This window comes from Alnus glutinosa, chromosome 5 (assembly GCF_958979055.1).
Source record: "Alnus glutinosa chromosome 5, dhAlnGlut1.1, whole genome shotgun sequence".
NCBI lineage: Eukaryota > Viridiplantae > Streptophyta > Magnoliopsida > Fagales > Betulaceae > Alnus > Alnus glutinosa.
Window position 1 is genome coordinate 11,201,211 of NC_084890.1, and position 17,880 is coordinate 11,219,090.

At 37.4% G+C, this 17,880-nt stretch overlaps 2 protein-coding genes and 1 long non-coding RNA gene across 3 annotated transcripts; all 3 read right to left on the reverse strand.

Moving 5' to 3' along the window:
• Positions 1 to 200: 200 nt before the first annotated feature.
• LOC133868958 (adenylate-forming reductase 06235) lies at positions 201 to 1,943 on the reverse strand. Its single transcript, XM_062305949.1, is given in 5 exon segments — positions 201 to 422; positions 477 to 967; positions 1,052 to 1,727; positions 1,729 to 1,794; positions 1,878 to 1,943. Coding segments are annotated over 5 exon segments (1,521 nt in total).
• A 2,751-nt stretch (positions 1,944 to 4,694) lies between these two features.
• Positions 4,695 to 5,654, reverse strand: LOC133867831 (uncharacterized). The gene is made up of 3 exons (XM_062304595.1): positions 5,617 to 5,654; positions 5,072 to 5,525; positions 4,695 to 4,966 (listed from the first exon to the last, which is right to left on the reverse strand). Exons 2-3 carry the CDS (start codon positions 5,517 to 5,519, stop codon positions 4,794 to 4,796), a joined length of 621 nt encoding a protein of 206 aa, XP_062160579.1. The 5' UTR covers positions 5,520 to 5,525; positions 5,617 to 5,654; the 3' UTR covers positions 4,695 to 4,793.
• Positions 5,655 to 8,375: 2,721 nt separating this feature from the next.
• LOC133867737 (uncharacterized) lies at positions 8,376 to 8,790 on the reverse strand. Its single transcript, XR_009900157.1, has 3 exons — positions 8,702 to 8,790; positions 8,514 to 8,619; positions 8,376 to 8,417 (listed from the first exon to the last, which is right to left on the reverse strand). It is a non-coding gene; the product is annotated as an uncharacterized LOC133867737 (long non-coding RNA).
• Positions 8,791 to 17,880: the final 9,090 nt, after the last annotated feature.

Here is a 17,880-nt window from a genome sequence, read left to right on the forward strand (position 1 = left end):
CATGTTCTCATTACAAAGTTAAAAATAATATTATAAAATAATACAAATGAAGTCATACAATCGAGTTTACATGAGCCTATACGAATTAAGCCGAGCCTAAATTTTTTGTTCAAGTTTTGTTTGTTTAATAAACAAACTAAATTCGAACATGTTCACGAGTCGCTCTGCTCACTTACGGCCCTAATGATATGCATAGTGATTTACGAGTCCCATATGGGGCCAAAGGCTGGAATTCCTGCAGCTTTGCAGGCATTGACAACGTCCCGACTTCCCTCCGGATTACTGGTAACAATGACTACTTCAGCTCTCCAATTTCTAGCAGCATCAATGCTCAACTGAGACACATTGGGACGCCCAAGCACGGCGGTGTCGTGGACAATCACCTTCTCTTCAGGCCACCCACTTAACATTTCTTTGATTTCCTTTCCAAAGTTTTGCTCAATTCCCTTGGCCACCCAAAGCAAGCACACATCAGCTGAACATCGCTGCAAGAGGAAAGACAGAAACACGCAAATTCCTGATCCAGTTGCCACCAACAAAACCCTGTCATACATTTGAACAAGGTAAGGCAGGCCGTTAAAGTGCGGTCGGCGAACCCACAAGTGGCTTGGAGGGTTAGAGACCAAGGACTTGGTGAAGTCACCGACAGCGCCGGCTAGCATCATGTGCTGATCCTTTCCATCAGAAATTATGCCGAAGGCGTGCCATTCGGATAAAGGGGATGGGCTGATCCTTCCCAATATTCCAGCTTCCACTCCGCCGTCAAACTTGATGATTGACGCGTGTCCTGAAGGGGCAGAGGCTTTAACGGCTACACGCCTCACAGTCAACCATGGCAAAATGATTAGCATAGTGATGGCTACAGTGAACCAGAACTCTTGCTGTATGATCAGCCTGGAGCCAACGTCATTCTTGTAGGATTTGGTTTCTGGATCGTATGAGATTGTTAGTATAATAAAAGCCCAGAGGAGAGCCAGAGCAATCCACCCAGCAAAGCGGTGAGTTCTTTCGAATACATTGTGATGGAGATGCCGGACGAGAGGGAATGCTGCTAAAGAAGATAGGCACAGAAGACCAAGAATGCTAGAGGCTAAAGCTATGATCTCAGGGGAAGTGTTTTCCCTGTCTTTGAGAGTGACGACTAAGGCATATATTAGCCATGCAATCGAAGAAACACCACAGCCACTATGTATCCCCCCAACACTTTGGAGAAGAGATGTCGTGGCAGTCTTGAGAGACAAAGGGATCCATGACCTCCCCAAGATTTTCACCGCCAGCCAGAAGACAACTCGCAAGGAAGCCTCGCTCCGGCAGAGTGTCAAACCGAGTATATTTGCGATGGAGAAGAGCGCAGCCCTGCTCCTTGCGTATGGGAAATGCCCTGTGGCTGCAAGAAGCAAGCCAGTAATGTTCAGAATCAAGCAAACTGCAAAGAGTCGCTTGTACACTGTCAACAGCCCTTGATCGAGAAGTATGACTGACAGCCTCGAATCTTTCTTTTGAGCAGCCAGATGTGGAAGTGGGCTTTGCTTCTGCTTCTGTTTCTCCTCATCGTTATCTTCTTGGCCTTCATCAAGATCAAGATCACAAAAGTGGCTGCTGGTTTTGCTCATAGACCTTTGAATGGAAAAAGGGAAATTTCTAGAAGAACCGAGCCAAACTATACTACTTTTGCTGGGGGATTCATCTCCGGTGGGCATTTTGGTGGCAAAGGGATCAGCATGCATGAGGCCGTTTGATCTCAAACGCTACGCCTCGGCAGCTCGAAAACCTTAAGGGGCTTTGCACATTTTTCTCTCACAAGAGCAAAGTAAATAGTTAGAGAAGAAGAGAGCTTGAGAGAGCTTGTGGTTTAATAATGGTGCCTTTATATATGCCTCTCCGAGGAGTGTGGTGTCAAGAAACAAGAGGAGTCGTGAGGCCTCTAGAGCTGACCATGCCATGTCTAAGCATCATATAACTTTGATCCGATCAAATTGGCAGGCTGGCAGAGCATCATATATTCTTTGCTTTTTCGTTCAATTAAGTTTAAAATTTTTGAATAACTGAACTTTGGGACATTCACACACTAGCAAGTACCAATTGTAGCAAGTCCTACAAAGTTGAGGTTAATTAGCACATAAATCGCATGAGTAAACTTTTCCAATCCACGGGCTTTAATTTCTTGCGTAAAATTATCTTTGTTTTTCATTTAAGAGGTGGGGTTTTTACTTTCCTCTTTTTTTTCTTTTCTTTTTTTTCTTTTTTCTTTTTTTTTTTTTTTTTTTTTTTTTTTTTTTTTAATTTATATATATATATATATTTAAAAAAACTTAACTTAATCCCCCAACTTTCACAGCTTTTACAAATTCTTCCTTAAAGTTGAAAACTTTTAATTTAGTGTATCGAATTTTTAAAAATTTACAATCTCACCCATCTGTAAAATTTTTTTGTCAAATCCTAACGGAGGAGTAGGAAATTCTCAAAATACCATAATACTTTGAAAAAACAAATGTTGCAAATTTAAGGGTAATTTAGTAATTTCAAAGTATACAGGGGTATAATGATCGTTATTCACCCTTTGACTTTCCAATTTTATCTCAAACCTTAATGGGATGAATGAAATTGCAAATTTTTTAAAGTTTGATACATTAAATTGAGAGTTTGAACTTTGGAGTGTATATTGCAACAGCGATAAAAAGTTCAAGCCGGTTATGTGAAGTTTTCTCATATATATATTAATTCATGCATGCTAGGATTTGCAGCCTTCGGCAATGTTTTAGTACTTATAGTGCTAGCTGTTCTTTTCAATATATTTTGCCTTTCTATACTTTCTTAGGGAGAGTATGCTTTTTGGTTTTTGGACAAGTCTCTATATGGAAAGTTCACAAATTCTTAAGTATTGATTCCCAATCAATTGATCTTTGTAATTATTTTTTTTTTCATAACTGAAGACTTAATTTATTAAAGAGTAATATTGACTAACCCTCCTTATCATAATTAGGAGTTGGTGGTGTTGCAATTTGTCGATTTGGATAGAATTGGGTGGGGAAACGGGGAGACAAGCTCCGAAAAATTACACTTCTCAAGGGATCTAGACATAAGCTATTTTTCCCTTGGTCACAGTGGCAAAATTGCTATTAACTGGGAAATCATTTTTTGTTAACTAAATTTTCCTGTCCTCACCAAATACTAGATAATATGAAAAATATTTTACGCTAAAACAAACACAAAAACAAACTCAGTTCTTAAATTCTTAATCTCTTTGATACAAAATCTTTAAAGGTGAGTAAAATTACAAACCCCTTCACATTACGTTTCTGCATTCCCAGTTTTCGATAAACTATATATACACAGGATATTACTAAATTGGATTATAAAAGTTAAAAGGCAAAATTTCATAAGAAAAAAATCCAAAAATCTGGCTCAAGCTTGGAGTAAAATATATATATATATATATATATATATATATATATATATATATATATATATATATATATATATTGATTAATGTTTGTTCAAACTTCCAGTTTGAGAATCTTGGGATGAAGAAATTTCTTCTTTTTTAAATTGACTGTAGTTTATCGCTTGTCCTTGTGGTTTTCTTTGAATTCTTATCGTAAAAGATGGAGTACGTACAGTCAACTCTGAACAAGATAATTTGTGGCGTCCGGTATATACAAATTAACAAATTAACTTCCAGTTTGAGCATTTTGGAATGAAAAAATTTCTTCTTTTTTGAATTGACTGTAGTTTGTCTCTCGTCCAAATTGTGGTTTTCTTTGAATCCTTCTCGTAAAAGCTGGTTGCCGGAGTACGTACGGTCAACTCAGAACAAGACTCGATCATCTAAAATTCATGGCTTGAATTTCTTTAGAGCACTTGCTTGCATGCTATTTAAATCACTTTTTGCTTAAACTTTTTAAATCAACTTAACAATCAATTTCCTTATCATCTTCCCATACCATTCAAATATTTCTTTCAAGTAAATGGTTGGAGTAAGAGATAGAAAAGATAAATCATTTAAATATTATTTCAAATAAATGTTAAAAAAATAAGATAAAAAAAAATAAATTTCATAAATCATTTAAATATTGTCGACGGAGCCTATTTGCGACGGTAGGTAGCATGACTGAAACAAATTCATAAAGAAGAGACTTTTAATTGGTCATCAAAGCTGGCCATGATATAATTTGGTACACATTTTTTATTTAAGAAAAATATGGCTCGATCGAACTTTGACCCTCACTACAAAAATCGCATCAAATAGCCACGTGCAGTTTGACACGTGTACAGTGTCGTACACGTGTCAAACATTTAGACACGTGTAGTTTGACACGCGTATTACGCGTGTCAAATGTGCATGTTACAAACTGCACAATTTGACACGTGTATCGGAATACACGTGTCAAATTTGACACGCGTATTCCAATACGCGTGTCAAACTGTTTTTAATTGAAAAAAAAAACCAAATTCAGTTTTTTATTTAATTAAAATTTTTATTTAATTTTTTAATTGTATTTTTAATTAAATTAAAAATACAATTAAAAAATTAAATAAAAATTTTAATTAAATAAAAAACTGAATTTGGGTTTTTTTTTTAAAAAAAATAATTTTTTTATTGTTTTTTAAAATTTATTTGGGTTAATTAAAATTTTTTTTGAATTTTTCAAATTTTGTAATTTTCGACCACAAATAACGCAACATTTATTTTACCCAAAACCAACACGAAATCATACTACACAAACAAATAATTAATAACATATTCGTTAACAAGCAAATATTTACGAACAAAAAATAATTACACAAAATATCTACAAATCTGAAAGGCGTCTCTGCGAATCACGAGGTACCGTCCTAGGCGTGTTCTCGCCCACCGGCGATTGCTGCGCAATGAATGGTGTAGCGGGCGAAGGTGTAGCGACAGTGGAGTGCTGGCTCAGCTGTCGTCCAACAGGCGACAACGTACCAACCGTTGTCGAATTACCTGCAAATAATATAGACAATTAAAGTATATAATATTACTTGCAAAATTAAAGGGGTAATGAAAACAAATTGAAATTAATTGTCCTATACACAATATAAATCATACCTGCAGATGCACTACCAACGGACGACGTACTACCTACGTGTGCAGGAGAAGACTGATTACCAACACATGGTGCTGGTACTCCCATGGAGGACATGAAGACCTCCATCTCTCGCAAGCGCTGCTCTATGCCGTCGAACTGTTGCACGCGCTGCTCCAACCGGTCATTCCTCGCTCGCTCAGCATGTAGCTCCGCTTGCATCTCTTCCATCTTCCGAGACTGTTCGGCCCAATCCCGAGACGTCCCCTGAGATGGTCCCCCCTGTGACCGAGGCCTATATGAAAAACATGTCCCTCGAACAGGTGTGACGTTCGGCCCAACCTGCCGAACCCTCCTTGCATACTCAGGCCTCCCAATCGCCTGTTCGTAAGCGTCGTTCGGTGCCCAACGCACCGTGTCTGCGGAGACGCTTTGCGTGGCGGCTGGATCACTGGCTAAACTCTGCGTCATCCTCTCCTGTACGTCGTCAACATGAAAAAGTCATATATTGAATAATGACATATCACACATAATTTAAAAATATTAGTAAACTAAATCAGTAGCATACGCATAAGACCCGTGTACGGTCGTTCACGAAAGTGCCGTCCTTCCTTGTGTGTGTCTTCACGAACGACGCGGCGCGAGTGGGGGGCGTGCCAGATGTACATGTCTGTCGTCATGCAGTTGACATATATAACAAACAGATAGCGATAAAAATAGTTTAAAGAAAAAGAAAAAGAAAAACAATTACCAACAAATATTAAAAACATAAATATATATATATTTAATTACCTCCTCGTGATTAAATCTGGCATAACTTTTAGATCCCGCACAATGGGGTAGGTCATTCCGCTCCCGCAACCTCTTCATCCGTTCAGAGGTTGCCTACGCATTGAACATGAAAATAAACATGTAACAATTGACACACTTAAATTAAAACTAAAATTAAATGAACTGTTATTAAAAAATAGTTGACAATTTTTTGGCCTACATACGATTTTATGCTCTCTGCACCAATCTCTCAGCAGGAATTCTACATCTTCTGCATCATACTCCTCAAAAAATTTCTCCGGCATTCTCGCACGGATACTCTCGGGCGTGTCACCGTCTCCAATTCGTAGTTGGGTTTTGAACCTCGACTTCCACGAGCGGTGCTTACGTCCAATATCATTCCACGCCTCCTGTTGTGCCCTGCGCATGTCTACTGATACAGGTAGATAGAACTCCTCCTGCACATTTCAATCAAAGCATTATAGGTTTAAAAACTTCAACCTAAACATTAAGCTCAAGTTTAATTCAAATAAATAATTAAATTATATTCATAAACATACCATCAGCGCGTTCCACATTGCCTGCTTAATCTGCCTATTTACCCTCGCCCATTCGTCCCGCATGTGTATGTAGGACCCACTCCTGATCATCTTGCCCACTTCCCGCCGAAAACGATTGCAGGCTCGTCCTACAGGTTGTATAGCAGCATTGTACTGCAATACAACCTTCTTCCCCCTCGGGAGCACCCAGTTTCTCGCTGGGTCGTCAATCACTTCATAATAAATGGTCCCGTCTGGGTTGTACCCTAATGAAAAAATATATTCAACATTAATTTAATTGGTTAACACTAAATAACACACACACACATATATAAACAAAATGTAATCAAATAGTTATTTTTTTCCAAACCAAAAAAAATATTTTGGTAACATAATATGAGTTTTAAGGATGTCTACATATGTACTTACCCATCAACCGAATCTGCCCAGTCCCTATGTGCTACGTCGCTGGGTCGCCTGCAACCTCCTCGCCAACCTCTCCGGCTGGTGGAGGATGCTGATCATCATCTGAATCCATACCCTGGGGGCTACCGGGGGCCAACTGATCGGTACCCAACATCGCTACGTCCTCCTCATGGGTAGTCTGGCTCCCCCCCACATCTGGCATCTGACTCTCACCGGAAAGCGGCATCTGACTCTCACCGGAAAGCCGCATCTGGCTCTCACCAGGTAACGGCATCTGCCTCTCCACATGCCCCGGGCCCTGACTCGCCCCCGATGCTGGCATCTGTCTCGGCCCCAAAATCTGGCCCTGCATCGCCGCCTGTGCCGGTATCTGTCCCAACCCCACAGCCGGCATCTGCATCTCCCCGGTCTGTGACAGCGGAAATCTACCATCCTGCGTCTCACTATCAGGGTTACACGTCGACGGTCCACTATACGTATACGGAAAGTACGGCGCATAACCCTGTGACCCCATCCCCTCTCGCACCCACCATTGATAGGCGTTACCCGGTTGGGTGAACCCTATCTGAGATAATGTCGGCAGCTCTGACAATGGAGAGCTGCAAGGTCCAGCTGTGCTGGTCTGCCCGTGATCTGACGTGGGCACGGCCACCATACCCGGCAACAATGGTCTATAAGCCCCGTCTGGGTGGTGTGGCCACGCCGCAGTATATACTGGCGTCGAATCAGTGGGCGTGGTCATGGGGGGCACGGGTGGACGAGGTGCCCGATATGCATAAGGATGGCGTCCCTGGTCCATCAATACCTGCGAACAAATGTAGACAAATTAATTAGAACATTTTTTGTAATATATTTTTAATGAATATGCAAATTATACAACGAAATTTATGCAAATAATAGAAATTCGTATTCAGTTCAAGCGAATTGTACAAACAATATATATATGTATCAGTCAAGTGTGTTGAGTTCAAGCTAATTATACTCACAAGAAATACATCAATCATTGTATCACGGGAGCTTCAATCGGATCAATGTCGGGCCTGTCGTACTCGAATTCATCATTCGTATCGGGTAGGTCATCAGTGGCTAGTACGAGCGGTACGCACTCATGGTAGGTTGTACCATCCTCATTACTCTCATCCCCCTGGCCAACGTCGTACACGTTGCGCGGTTTGGTCCTAACCGCACAAACCCAATTTGGGTTCCTTCCATCTTCGACGTAGAATACTTGATCCACCTGAGATGTAAGCACGTACGGCTCGTCCTGAATCAGTTCTCCCCTGTGGACGAGGTGATTGAAGTTGACAAACACTAGGCCATACTCGTCTATTGTGAATCCTCTTTCCATCGTGGGGTCTGCCCAATTGCACTTAAATAGGACGTACGTAGTCCTGTCATAGTACTCGACCTCAACTATATCGGTTAACTGCCCGTAGTACGTTTCGCCTTCAACGGTAGGAACACATACGCCGCTGTTCTGAGTCCTCCTTCCCACATCATGGGCAAGCGTGCGAAACAATTTCCCATTTACCACGTACCTGTTGTACTTGACCGCTGTCTCCTTCAGCCCTCTACAACGCATAACCAAGTTGTGACCCAATTCCTCCCTACGTTGATCGTCAAGGCCATCGACCTATGTTATAATTACAAATATTAAACACGTGTATTGGGTAATTATATTGAACCCGCATAAATTTATCCAACTTAAAAATTACAACTATTTCCTTACATATGCAGGGTACCATTCGCAGAACTGCTCATGATGTTCTGCTTCAATAAGAGCCTCCGTAATGCGACCTCTAGTGCATGATCGCCTAAGCGCGTCTTTGTGCATCCTACATTCAGCGTATACAATTATGTAGTAAAATCAATTAATTGCGTTATTCGAATTCTGTTAAATATATAAACACTACTTACGTCCGCAAATTGTGAAACTCTTCAGAGTTGAACACAATATAACGATGAATCTGGTGCATTATCAACCGGTTCAGGGTAACACGCGTGCCTGCCCCCTTGGATCCATCAGGATTCCTCTGAGGTCTGTTGTGGAATGTTGGTGCGTTATTCAGATACCTTGAACAGAACGTTACCAGCTCGGTCGCTATGTACCCCTCCGCAATGCACCCCTTAGGAGCCGCTTTATTGCGCACAGTAGACTTGAAATGCCCCAGACTCCTGGTGTACACACATACACGACCATTTAATTGTCGTCAATTATGGTTACATTTAAATCAAATTATATATTTACATATTACGCCGAATTTTACCTCTCTGCCGGGTACATCCATCTATACTGCACGGGTCCGCCGAGTCTACACTCGCGCACAAGATGCACGACCAAGTGGACCATGCTCGTAAAAAACCCTGGAGGGAATATCTGTTCTAGTTTGCACAAAGTGATACAGACGTCACCCTGCAGTCGGTCCATATCTTCTTGTGATAGCTTTGTTGAGCATATGCCTCTAAAAAATGCCGAAATCTCCACAAGAGGTCTAACAACTTTATCAGGCAATGACTTACGCAGTGCAATTGGAAGAAGCTGTTGCATCAGTATGTGGCTATCGTGGCTCTTCAACCCGGAAATTGTACGGTCTTTCAGCTGAACACATCGTGAAATGTTCGAGGCGTATCCGTCCGGGACCCTCACATTTCGAAGAACCTTCAGAAAATTTTCTTTGTCCTCTCTAGTCATGGTGTGACAGGCAGCGGGAATATACGTTTTACCATTGGCGGCCGTGAACGGATGCAACTTAGGTCTCAACCCCATTTCCTGCAAGTCCAGTCGAGCTGCCAAGTTGTCCTTCGTTTTCCCTTTTATATCCAAAATAGTGCCAAGTATATTGTCCATGACATTTTTCTCTATGTGCATAACATCAAGATTGTGCCGAAGCAAATTGTCTTCCCAATACGGCAATCTGAAAAATATACTTTTCTTCTTCCATATAACATCGGAACTCCCTGCACCCTTCTTCCGCTTCTTCCGTTTCTTCTTCTTACCCGCGGTCTCATCCCCAAACGCAACTCCGTCCAACTGTTGGAGAACCTCGTATCCGCATGGCACAATCGGGGCGCTATCAAATTCTTCAGTACCGTCAAATGTCCTCCTGTTAAGCCGCCACAGATGTTCAGGCGGCAGATATCTCCTGTGCCCCATATAGCAAAATTTGCATCCGTTCTTTAAGCGTATAGAACGCGTCGATTGCATACAGCAAGGACATGATTTCGCACCCCTGTTAGGCCAACCAGATAAATCTGCATACGCTGGCAAGTCGTTTATCGTCCACATCAACTGAGATCGCATAATAAAATTTTCCTTCTTTGAAGCATCGAATGTTCGTACCCCTACATTCCACAGTTCCAGCAACTCATCAATCAATGGCTGAAGGTAAACATCAATATCCATACCTGGTGAGCTCGGTCCAGGGATAACCATGGAAAGGATGAAGGACGACTGTTTCATGCACATCCAAGGTGGCAAATTGTACGGCACAAGCATTACGGGCCATGTGCTGTGGGATGTGCTCATGTTCCCAAATGGATTAAATCCATCTGCTGTCAAACCAAGCCGGACGTTCCTACTCTCTGCCATAAAATCTGGGTGTAAAATGTCAAACGATCTCCATGCCTCACCGTCGGCCGGGTGCCTCAATACGCCATCCCTAGTGAGGCCTTCTGCATGCCATCTCATATGGGGCGCAGTATGCTCAGACATGAATAACCTCTGCAACCGTGGGATGAGTGGAAACCACCTCAAGATCTTCACCGGGCGTTTTTTTCTCCCTGATATGATCTCACCATCATCATCTACATGTGTATCAGCCCTCCACTTAGACTCTCCACATACGGTACATGAATCTAATTCTTTATTGTCTTTCCAGAATAACATACAGTCATTACGGCACGCCGGAATCTTCTCATACCCCAGACCCATGCCACTTAGGAACTTTTTCGCCTCATACGTGTTATCTGGCAATGCCTCATCACAAGGAGGCAACAACTGATTGATGAATTCGAGAATGTCTGAAAATATCTTGTTACTAATACCTCCAATGCACTTCAAGTTGTACATGTGTACAGTAGCACTCAATTTACTGTGCTTCGTACCAGGGTGAAGGGGCTTCTCGGCAGTCTTTAACAGCTCTTGGTACTTCAATGCGTCCCCGCACGAGGTATCTTCATCAACTTGTTGCGGAAGAGTACTGACCCCTTCAGGAACATCGTGCACGCCGAAGGCGTCACGCAACATGGCGTGCATGTTATCATCCTGTTCCACGGCGACACCCTCCTGTTCTGTGACATGATCACCATGTTCAGTGCTACGGTCAGCGGCCTCTGTGCCACTGTGATGACTCGAACACTGACCAGGAATAGCGGAACCAGTCGTAGTCTCACCGTGCATATACCACAAATTGTATCTCGGATTCATCCCCCGACCTCCAGTCAAGTGGGCAAGAACGTACTCAGGAGTGTGACGCTGGTTATTTCGACAATACTTGCATGGGCAGTAAATTTTTCCATCGCCGGCCGTACAGTTACTAACGGCAAATGCCACAAACGCCCTACACCCATCGTTATACCGTGTCGTACCCCTAGGTTTTGACATCCAAGACTTGTCCATGTTTATCTGTATAGGGTTAAGAGGACAAGACAAATCATACGGCTTACAGTATAAACGTGTACAAATATAGTGCATGTCACGCAACATGGGGTGTACGAATTTATTTCCCTTTTAAAGGGTTTATGGTTAGAGTTTAGGAGTTTTGTTTTTTTTTATAAAGTGTAAGAAATTGTTTTTTTTTTTTTTTTAAAAGGGTTTAGGGTTAGGGTTTAGGGTTATAACCCTAATTAGGGTTTTATTTTTTAGAAAGTGTAGGATTATTTCATTTTTTATTTTTAAGGGTTTAGGGTTAGGGTTATGGTTTGTTAGGGTTTAGGGTATTTTTTGTTTTGAAAGTGTAGGATTATTTTATGTAGGGTTTTAGTTTTTTTTTAGACTGTGTAAGTGTTTTTATTTTTTTTATTCTTTTAAAGGGTTTAGGGTTAGGGTTTGTTAGGGTTTAGGGTTAGGTTTTATTTGTTTCTTTAAAAGTGTAGGATTTTGTTTTTTTATTTTTAAGGGTTTAGTGTTAGGGTTTAAGGTTTAGGGTTAGGGTTTTTTTCCTAGAAAGTGTAGGAATTTTTTTTTTTCGGTTTAGGGTTAGGGTATTTTTTTAGAAAGTGTAGGTTTTTTTTTTTTTAAGGTTTAGGGTTTAGGAGTTAGGGTTTAAGGTTTAGGGTTAGGGTTTTTTTCCTAGAAAGTGTAGGATTTTTTTTAGGGTTTAGGGTTAGGGTATTTTTTTTAGAAAGTGTAGGTTATTTTTTTTTTAGGGTTTAGGGTTTAGGATTTAGGGTTTGTTAGGGTTTAGGGTTTAGGGTTTAGGGTTTAGGGTTTACGGTTAGGGTTTGTTAGGGTCTAGGGTCTAGGGTTATGGTTTAGGGTTTTAGGTTTTTTTTTTTTAAGCGATTATTAGGGTTTAGGGTTTTAGGTAAAAATTTTTTTTTTTCAAGGGTTTAGGGTTTAGGATTTAGGGTTTTTTTTTTTTTTTTTAAGCGATTAGGGTTTAGGGTTTAGGGTTTAGGGTTTTAGGGTTTATGGTTTAGGGTTTAGGGTTTGTTAGGGTCTAGGGTTTAGGGTTTTAGGTTTTTTTTTTTCTTAGGGTTTAGGGTTTAGGGTTTGTTAGGGTCTAGGGTTTAGGGTTTTAGGGTTTATGGTTTAGGGTTTAGGGTTTGTTAGGGTCTAGGGTTTAGGGTTTTAGGTTTTTTTTTTTTAAGCGATTAGGGTTTAGGGTTTTAGGTAATTTTTTTTTTTTTTTAAGGGTTTAGGGTTTAGGATTTAGGGTTTTTTTTTTTTTAAGCGATTAGGGTTTAGGGTTTAGGGTTTTAGGGTTTATGGTTTAGGGTTTAGAGTTTACGGTTAGGGTTTGTTAGGGTCTAGGGTCTAGGGTTAGGGTTTAGGGTTTTAGGTTTTTATTTTTTAAGGGTTTAGGGTTTAGGGTTTTAGGTAAATTTTTTTTTTTTAAGGGTTTAGGGTTTACGATTTAGGGTTTTATTTTGTTTTAAAGCGATTAGGGTTTAGGGTTTAGGGTTTAGGGTTTGTTACGGTTTAGGGTTTAGGGTTAAGAGTTTTTTTTAAGAAAGTGTAGGAATCTTTTTTTGTAAGGATTTAGGATTAGGGTTTAGGGTTTTCGTTTTTTTTTTTTCGAAAGTGTAGTAAGTTTTTATTTTTTTTTTAAGGGGTTAGGGTTTTATTTTATTCTTTTTATAAGAGTTTAGGGTTTGTTAGGGTTTAGGGTTTAGCAGTTTAGGTTTTTTTTAGAAAGTGTAGGATTTTTTTTTAGGGCTTAGGGTTTAGGGTTTAGGGTAAGGGTTTTTTTTTTAGAACGTATAAGATTCAAAGTTTATTTAAGGGTTTATTATTGTGTTGGTTTTATGGTTATGATTTTAGGATATAAAGTTTATATATGCATATGAGAGAAATTTTAGTTTTTTTTTTTTGAGTTTTTTTATCCGAAGATACCAAATTCTTCTTATAAATCTGTAGTCTCTTCACATGAATAGTTAACGTTAAAAATGGAAGATAAAAAACAAATTCGTCGCAATTGATGATTTATGACGTTTGTTTTAAGGTTTTTTTTACGAATATTATTGTAAATGGTGGACAGTGGAATATTTGTTTTTTTGTTTTTTTTTTTTTCCCGAAAATACCACAATTTATATATATTAGTAGCACAATTTATTTTCCCCACAATTTATATATATTCATAGCACAATATGTTGATTATAATTTTGTATTTTAATTTTACTTTGCCATTATTGCTCACGATCATATTTTTATAAAATTAAAATGATAGCGGATATTTTTTCTTTTTGCCACTTCATAAAAATACCAAAATTCACAATAGCACATTAAATTCATAGTAGCACACTAAAATATATCTCAAATATCCTCACATCAAGAGTTTTTTTTTAAAAAAAATTAAATATAATCACCAATAAATTCCATATTTCCATATTCCATATTTTCCATATTTCCACCAACTAGACAATGATTCAGTAATAAAAAATCAGTAATAAAAAATCTACAAGTATATATTCCATATTTCCACAAACTAGACAATGAAAAAAATTAGACAAATATCACAAAAAAAATTAATAAAATATACAAACTTATAGCAAAAAATTCAAAACAAAAATAAAAATAACTCACAGTGATTTTTGTAGTGCAAGCTTGTACGTGTACCTGGAATTTTTGACAGAAAATAAATAAATAAATAAATAAAGCTGAAAATGTTAGAACATATATGCACTGTAAACCGAGAGAGAGAGAGAGAGAGAGAGAGAGAGAGAGAGAGAGAGAGAGAGAGAGAGAGAGATTGAGAAGATGAGTGAGAGTGAGAGGAACTGGAGGGAATACCGGTCCGGACGCGAGGGCTGTGGTGGGCGGGGGACAGTGGCGAGAGCTGAGAGAGAGAGAGAGCTAGAGAGAGAGAGAGAGAGAGAGAGAGAGAGATAGCCGGTATCGGACAGTACTGGCCGGAACGGGAGGTGAGAGAGCTAGGGAGAGCGAGAGAGAGGGAGGGTCGCCGGCAGAGAGGCACCGGAATGGGCTGTCGCCGGCCAGAGCTCGACGGAGAGAGAGAGAGAGAGAGAGAGAGAGAGAGAGAGAGAGAGAGAGAGAGAGAGAGAGAGAGAGAGAGAGATAGAGTGAGAGAGAGAGAGATTTACGTAAGAAATGGGTAGCTTCCTCTGGAAGCTACCCATTTCTTTTATATAAATTAAATATAAAATATAAAATTTAAAATATAAAATATATTTAAAAAAGTATATAATTTGAATAATATATAATTTAAATATAATATATAATATTAAATTATATCCTCCGATTGGCCAGGTGGCGCGCGGGAGAATTCCCGCGCAGTACCTGGCCAATCAATTGGACACGTGTACATAGTACACGTGCCCAATTGGGGACGTGTATGTAAATACACGTCTCCAAATGTCATTTTTTTTAATTTTTTTTTATATATTATATATATATATATATATATATATATATATTTAATATATTATATATATTTTATATAAACCCATGCAACCCAGAACGTGTATGCACTGCATGTACTGCATGTACACATTGCTAAACCCTAAGACCTAAAACTAAAACATAAACTATAAATTAAAACTAAATATAAACCCTAAATTTAAATCATGACACTAAGTATAAGTATATATACTATACTACCCTAACCCTAAGTATATGTACTATATATTATTTTGAATTTTAAAATGGCGGCATGCGGGAGACGTGTAATTAAAATACACGTCCCCCATTGTAGAAATTGTATGTAATTAAAAAAAAATAATTATATATATATATAATTTAACAACGTAAAAAATTGTTAGGGTTTAGGGTTTTAGTTTCTTAGGGTTTAGGGTTTAAGGTTAGGATTTTTGTTTTTAGTGTTAGGAATTTTTTTTTTAGAAAGTCTAGGATATTTTTGTTTAAGGGTTTATGGTTTAGGGTTTAAGGTTAGGATTTTAGTTTTTAGTGTTAGGGTTTCTTTTTTTAGAAAGTGTAGGTTTTTTTTTTTCTTAGGGTTTAGGGTTTAGGGTTCGTTATGGTTTAAGGTTAGGGTTTGGTTTTAGAAATTGTAGGATTTTATTTATTTATTTATTTTTTTTTTAAGGATCTAGGATTAGGGTTTAGGGTTTAGGGTTTAGGGTTTTACTTTCTTAGGGTTTAGGGTTTAAGTTTATGATTTTTGTTTTTAGTGTTAGGAAAAAAATTTGAACAAAGTGTAGGATATTTTTGTTTAAGGGTTTAGGGTTTAAGGTTAGGAATTTTGTTTCAGTGTTAGGGTTTCTTAATTTAGAAAGTGTAGGGTAATTATTTTTTTAGGGTATAGGGTTTAAGGTTTAAGGTTAGGAATTTTGTTTTTAGTGTTAGAGTTTATTTTTTTAGAAAGTGTAGGATATTTTTGTTTAAGGGTTTAGGGTTTAGGGTTAGGAATTTTGTTTTAGTGTTAGGGTTTCTTTTTTTAGAAAGTGTAGGATATTTTGTTTTTTTAGAGTATAGGGTTTAAGGTTTAAGGTTAGGAATTTTGTTTTTAGTGTTAGGGTTTCTTTTTTTAGAAAGTGTACGATATTTTTGGGGTTTAGGGTTTAGGGTTTAGGGTTTAAGGTTAGGACTTTTGTTTTTAGGGTTTAGGGTTAGGGTTTTTAGGGTTTGAAAGTGTAGGAATTTTTAATTTTTTAGGGTTTAGGATTTAAGGTTTGGGGTTTAGGGTAAGGGTTTTTTTTTAAGAACGTGTAGGATTCAGAGTTTATTTAAGGGTTTATTATTGTGTTGGTTTTATGGTTATGATTTTAGGATATAAAGTTTTGGGATACAGTTTTTGTTTTGTTTTAAGAGTTGAATGTTCTTTATTTAAAAAACAAAAACAAATACGGGTTTAGGGTGTTTCTTCTTTTTATAAAAAGGGTTTATTGTTCCGTGTTTAGGGTTAGGGTGTTAGGGGATTTTTTTTAAAAAAATGGTTTAGGGTTAGGGTTAGGGTTTTTGTTTTGTTATAGGGTTTGGGCACGTGTACTGAGTACACGTGTCCAATCCGGGACGTGTATTTAAATACACGTCCCGAAATGTATTTGCATGCATAAATATATATATATATATATATATATATATATATATATATATATATATATATATATATATATATATATATATGTATTTATATAATTTAACCACATAAAAAAAAAATACAAACCCATGCAGCCTGAAATGTATATACCGTACATATAGCTAAATAAAAAATAAAAACTAAAACCTAACCATAAAATTAAACTCTAACCCTAAATGCATAGACTATATATAGCTATAAACTACAATCCTAATTAATGGTACGTATTGTATATAGTCATAAACCCTAACCCTAATCCTCGTGATTTAATATATATATTTAAAAGTATACAATAATAACACATGAAAAATATATTGACATTTTTATTCATAAAATGTAAAATCAATAAAATCATAACCCATAGCTTTAAGTGTATATATTATATATACCTATACAACATAAAACCCTAACCCTAAGTGTATATACTATATATAGCGATAAACCTTAACCCTAAGTATATACTATATATAGCTATAAACCCTAACCCTAAGTGTATATATTATATATAGCGATAAACCCTAACCCTAAGTATGTATACTATATATAGCTATAAATCATAAGTTTAAGTGTATATACTATATATATCGGTTTTATTTAATTTTGAACTGCTCATGATTTAATATATATATATATATATTTAAAAGTGTACAATAATGAAACGTGAAAAATATATTGACATTATTATTCATTAAACGTAAAATCAATTAAATTATAATTCATAGCCCTAAGTGTATATATTATATATACCTATAAACCCTAAAACCCAAACCGTAAGTGTATATACTATATATATCGATAAACCATAATCCTAAGTATATATACTATATATAGGTATAAACCCTAGCCCTAAGTGTATATACTATATATAGCTATAAACCCTAACCCTAAGGGTATGTACTATATATAGCCATAAACCCTAAATGTATGTACTATATGAGGGACTAAACTATAAGTATTTAATTCATTATGTAGCGCAGAATTCTAAAAATAATTGCATTTACTATATATAGCCATAAATAAAAAGGTTACTGTATATAATTTCTAAACCGTTTACATGCATGCATATCTATATATATAGTATTAATTATAGGTTTTTTAACTTTGTTATGTTTAAATTTTTTTTTTTTTGTTTCTAAACGTAGATGGTGTACAAAACTGAACCCTAATTTGAACTATTTGGTTTAATTAGATATATAGCACCAAATTTGGTTAATTATGTATATAGTACAATATAGTATACTATATATATATATATATATAAATAAAGAACCTAAAAAGTATAAATTTCAAATATAAAATTTACATATAGCATATAGTTTTCAAACTTAATTTTATGTGTATAAGTTATGTACACCGTATTTTTCAAAGATTTGTATG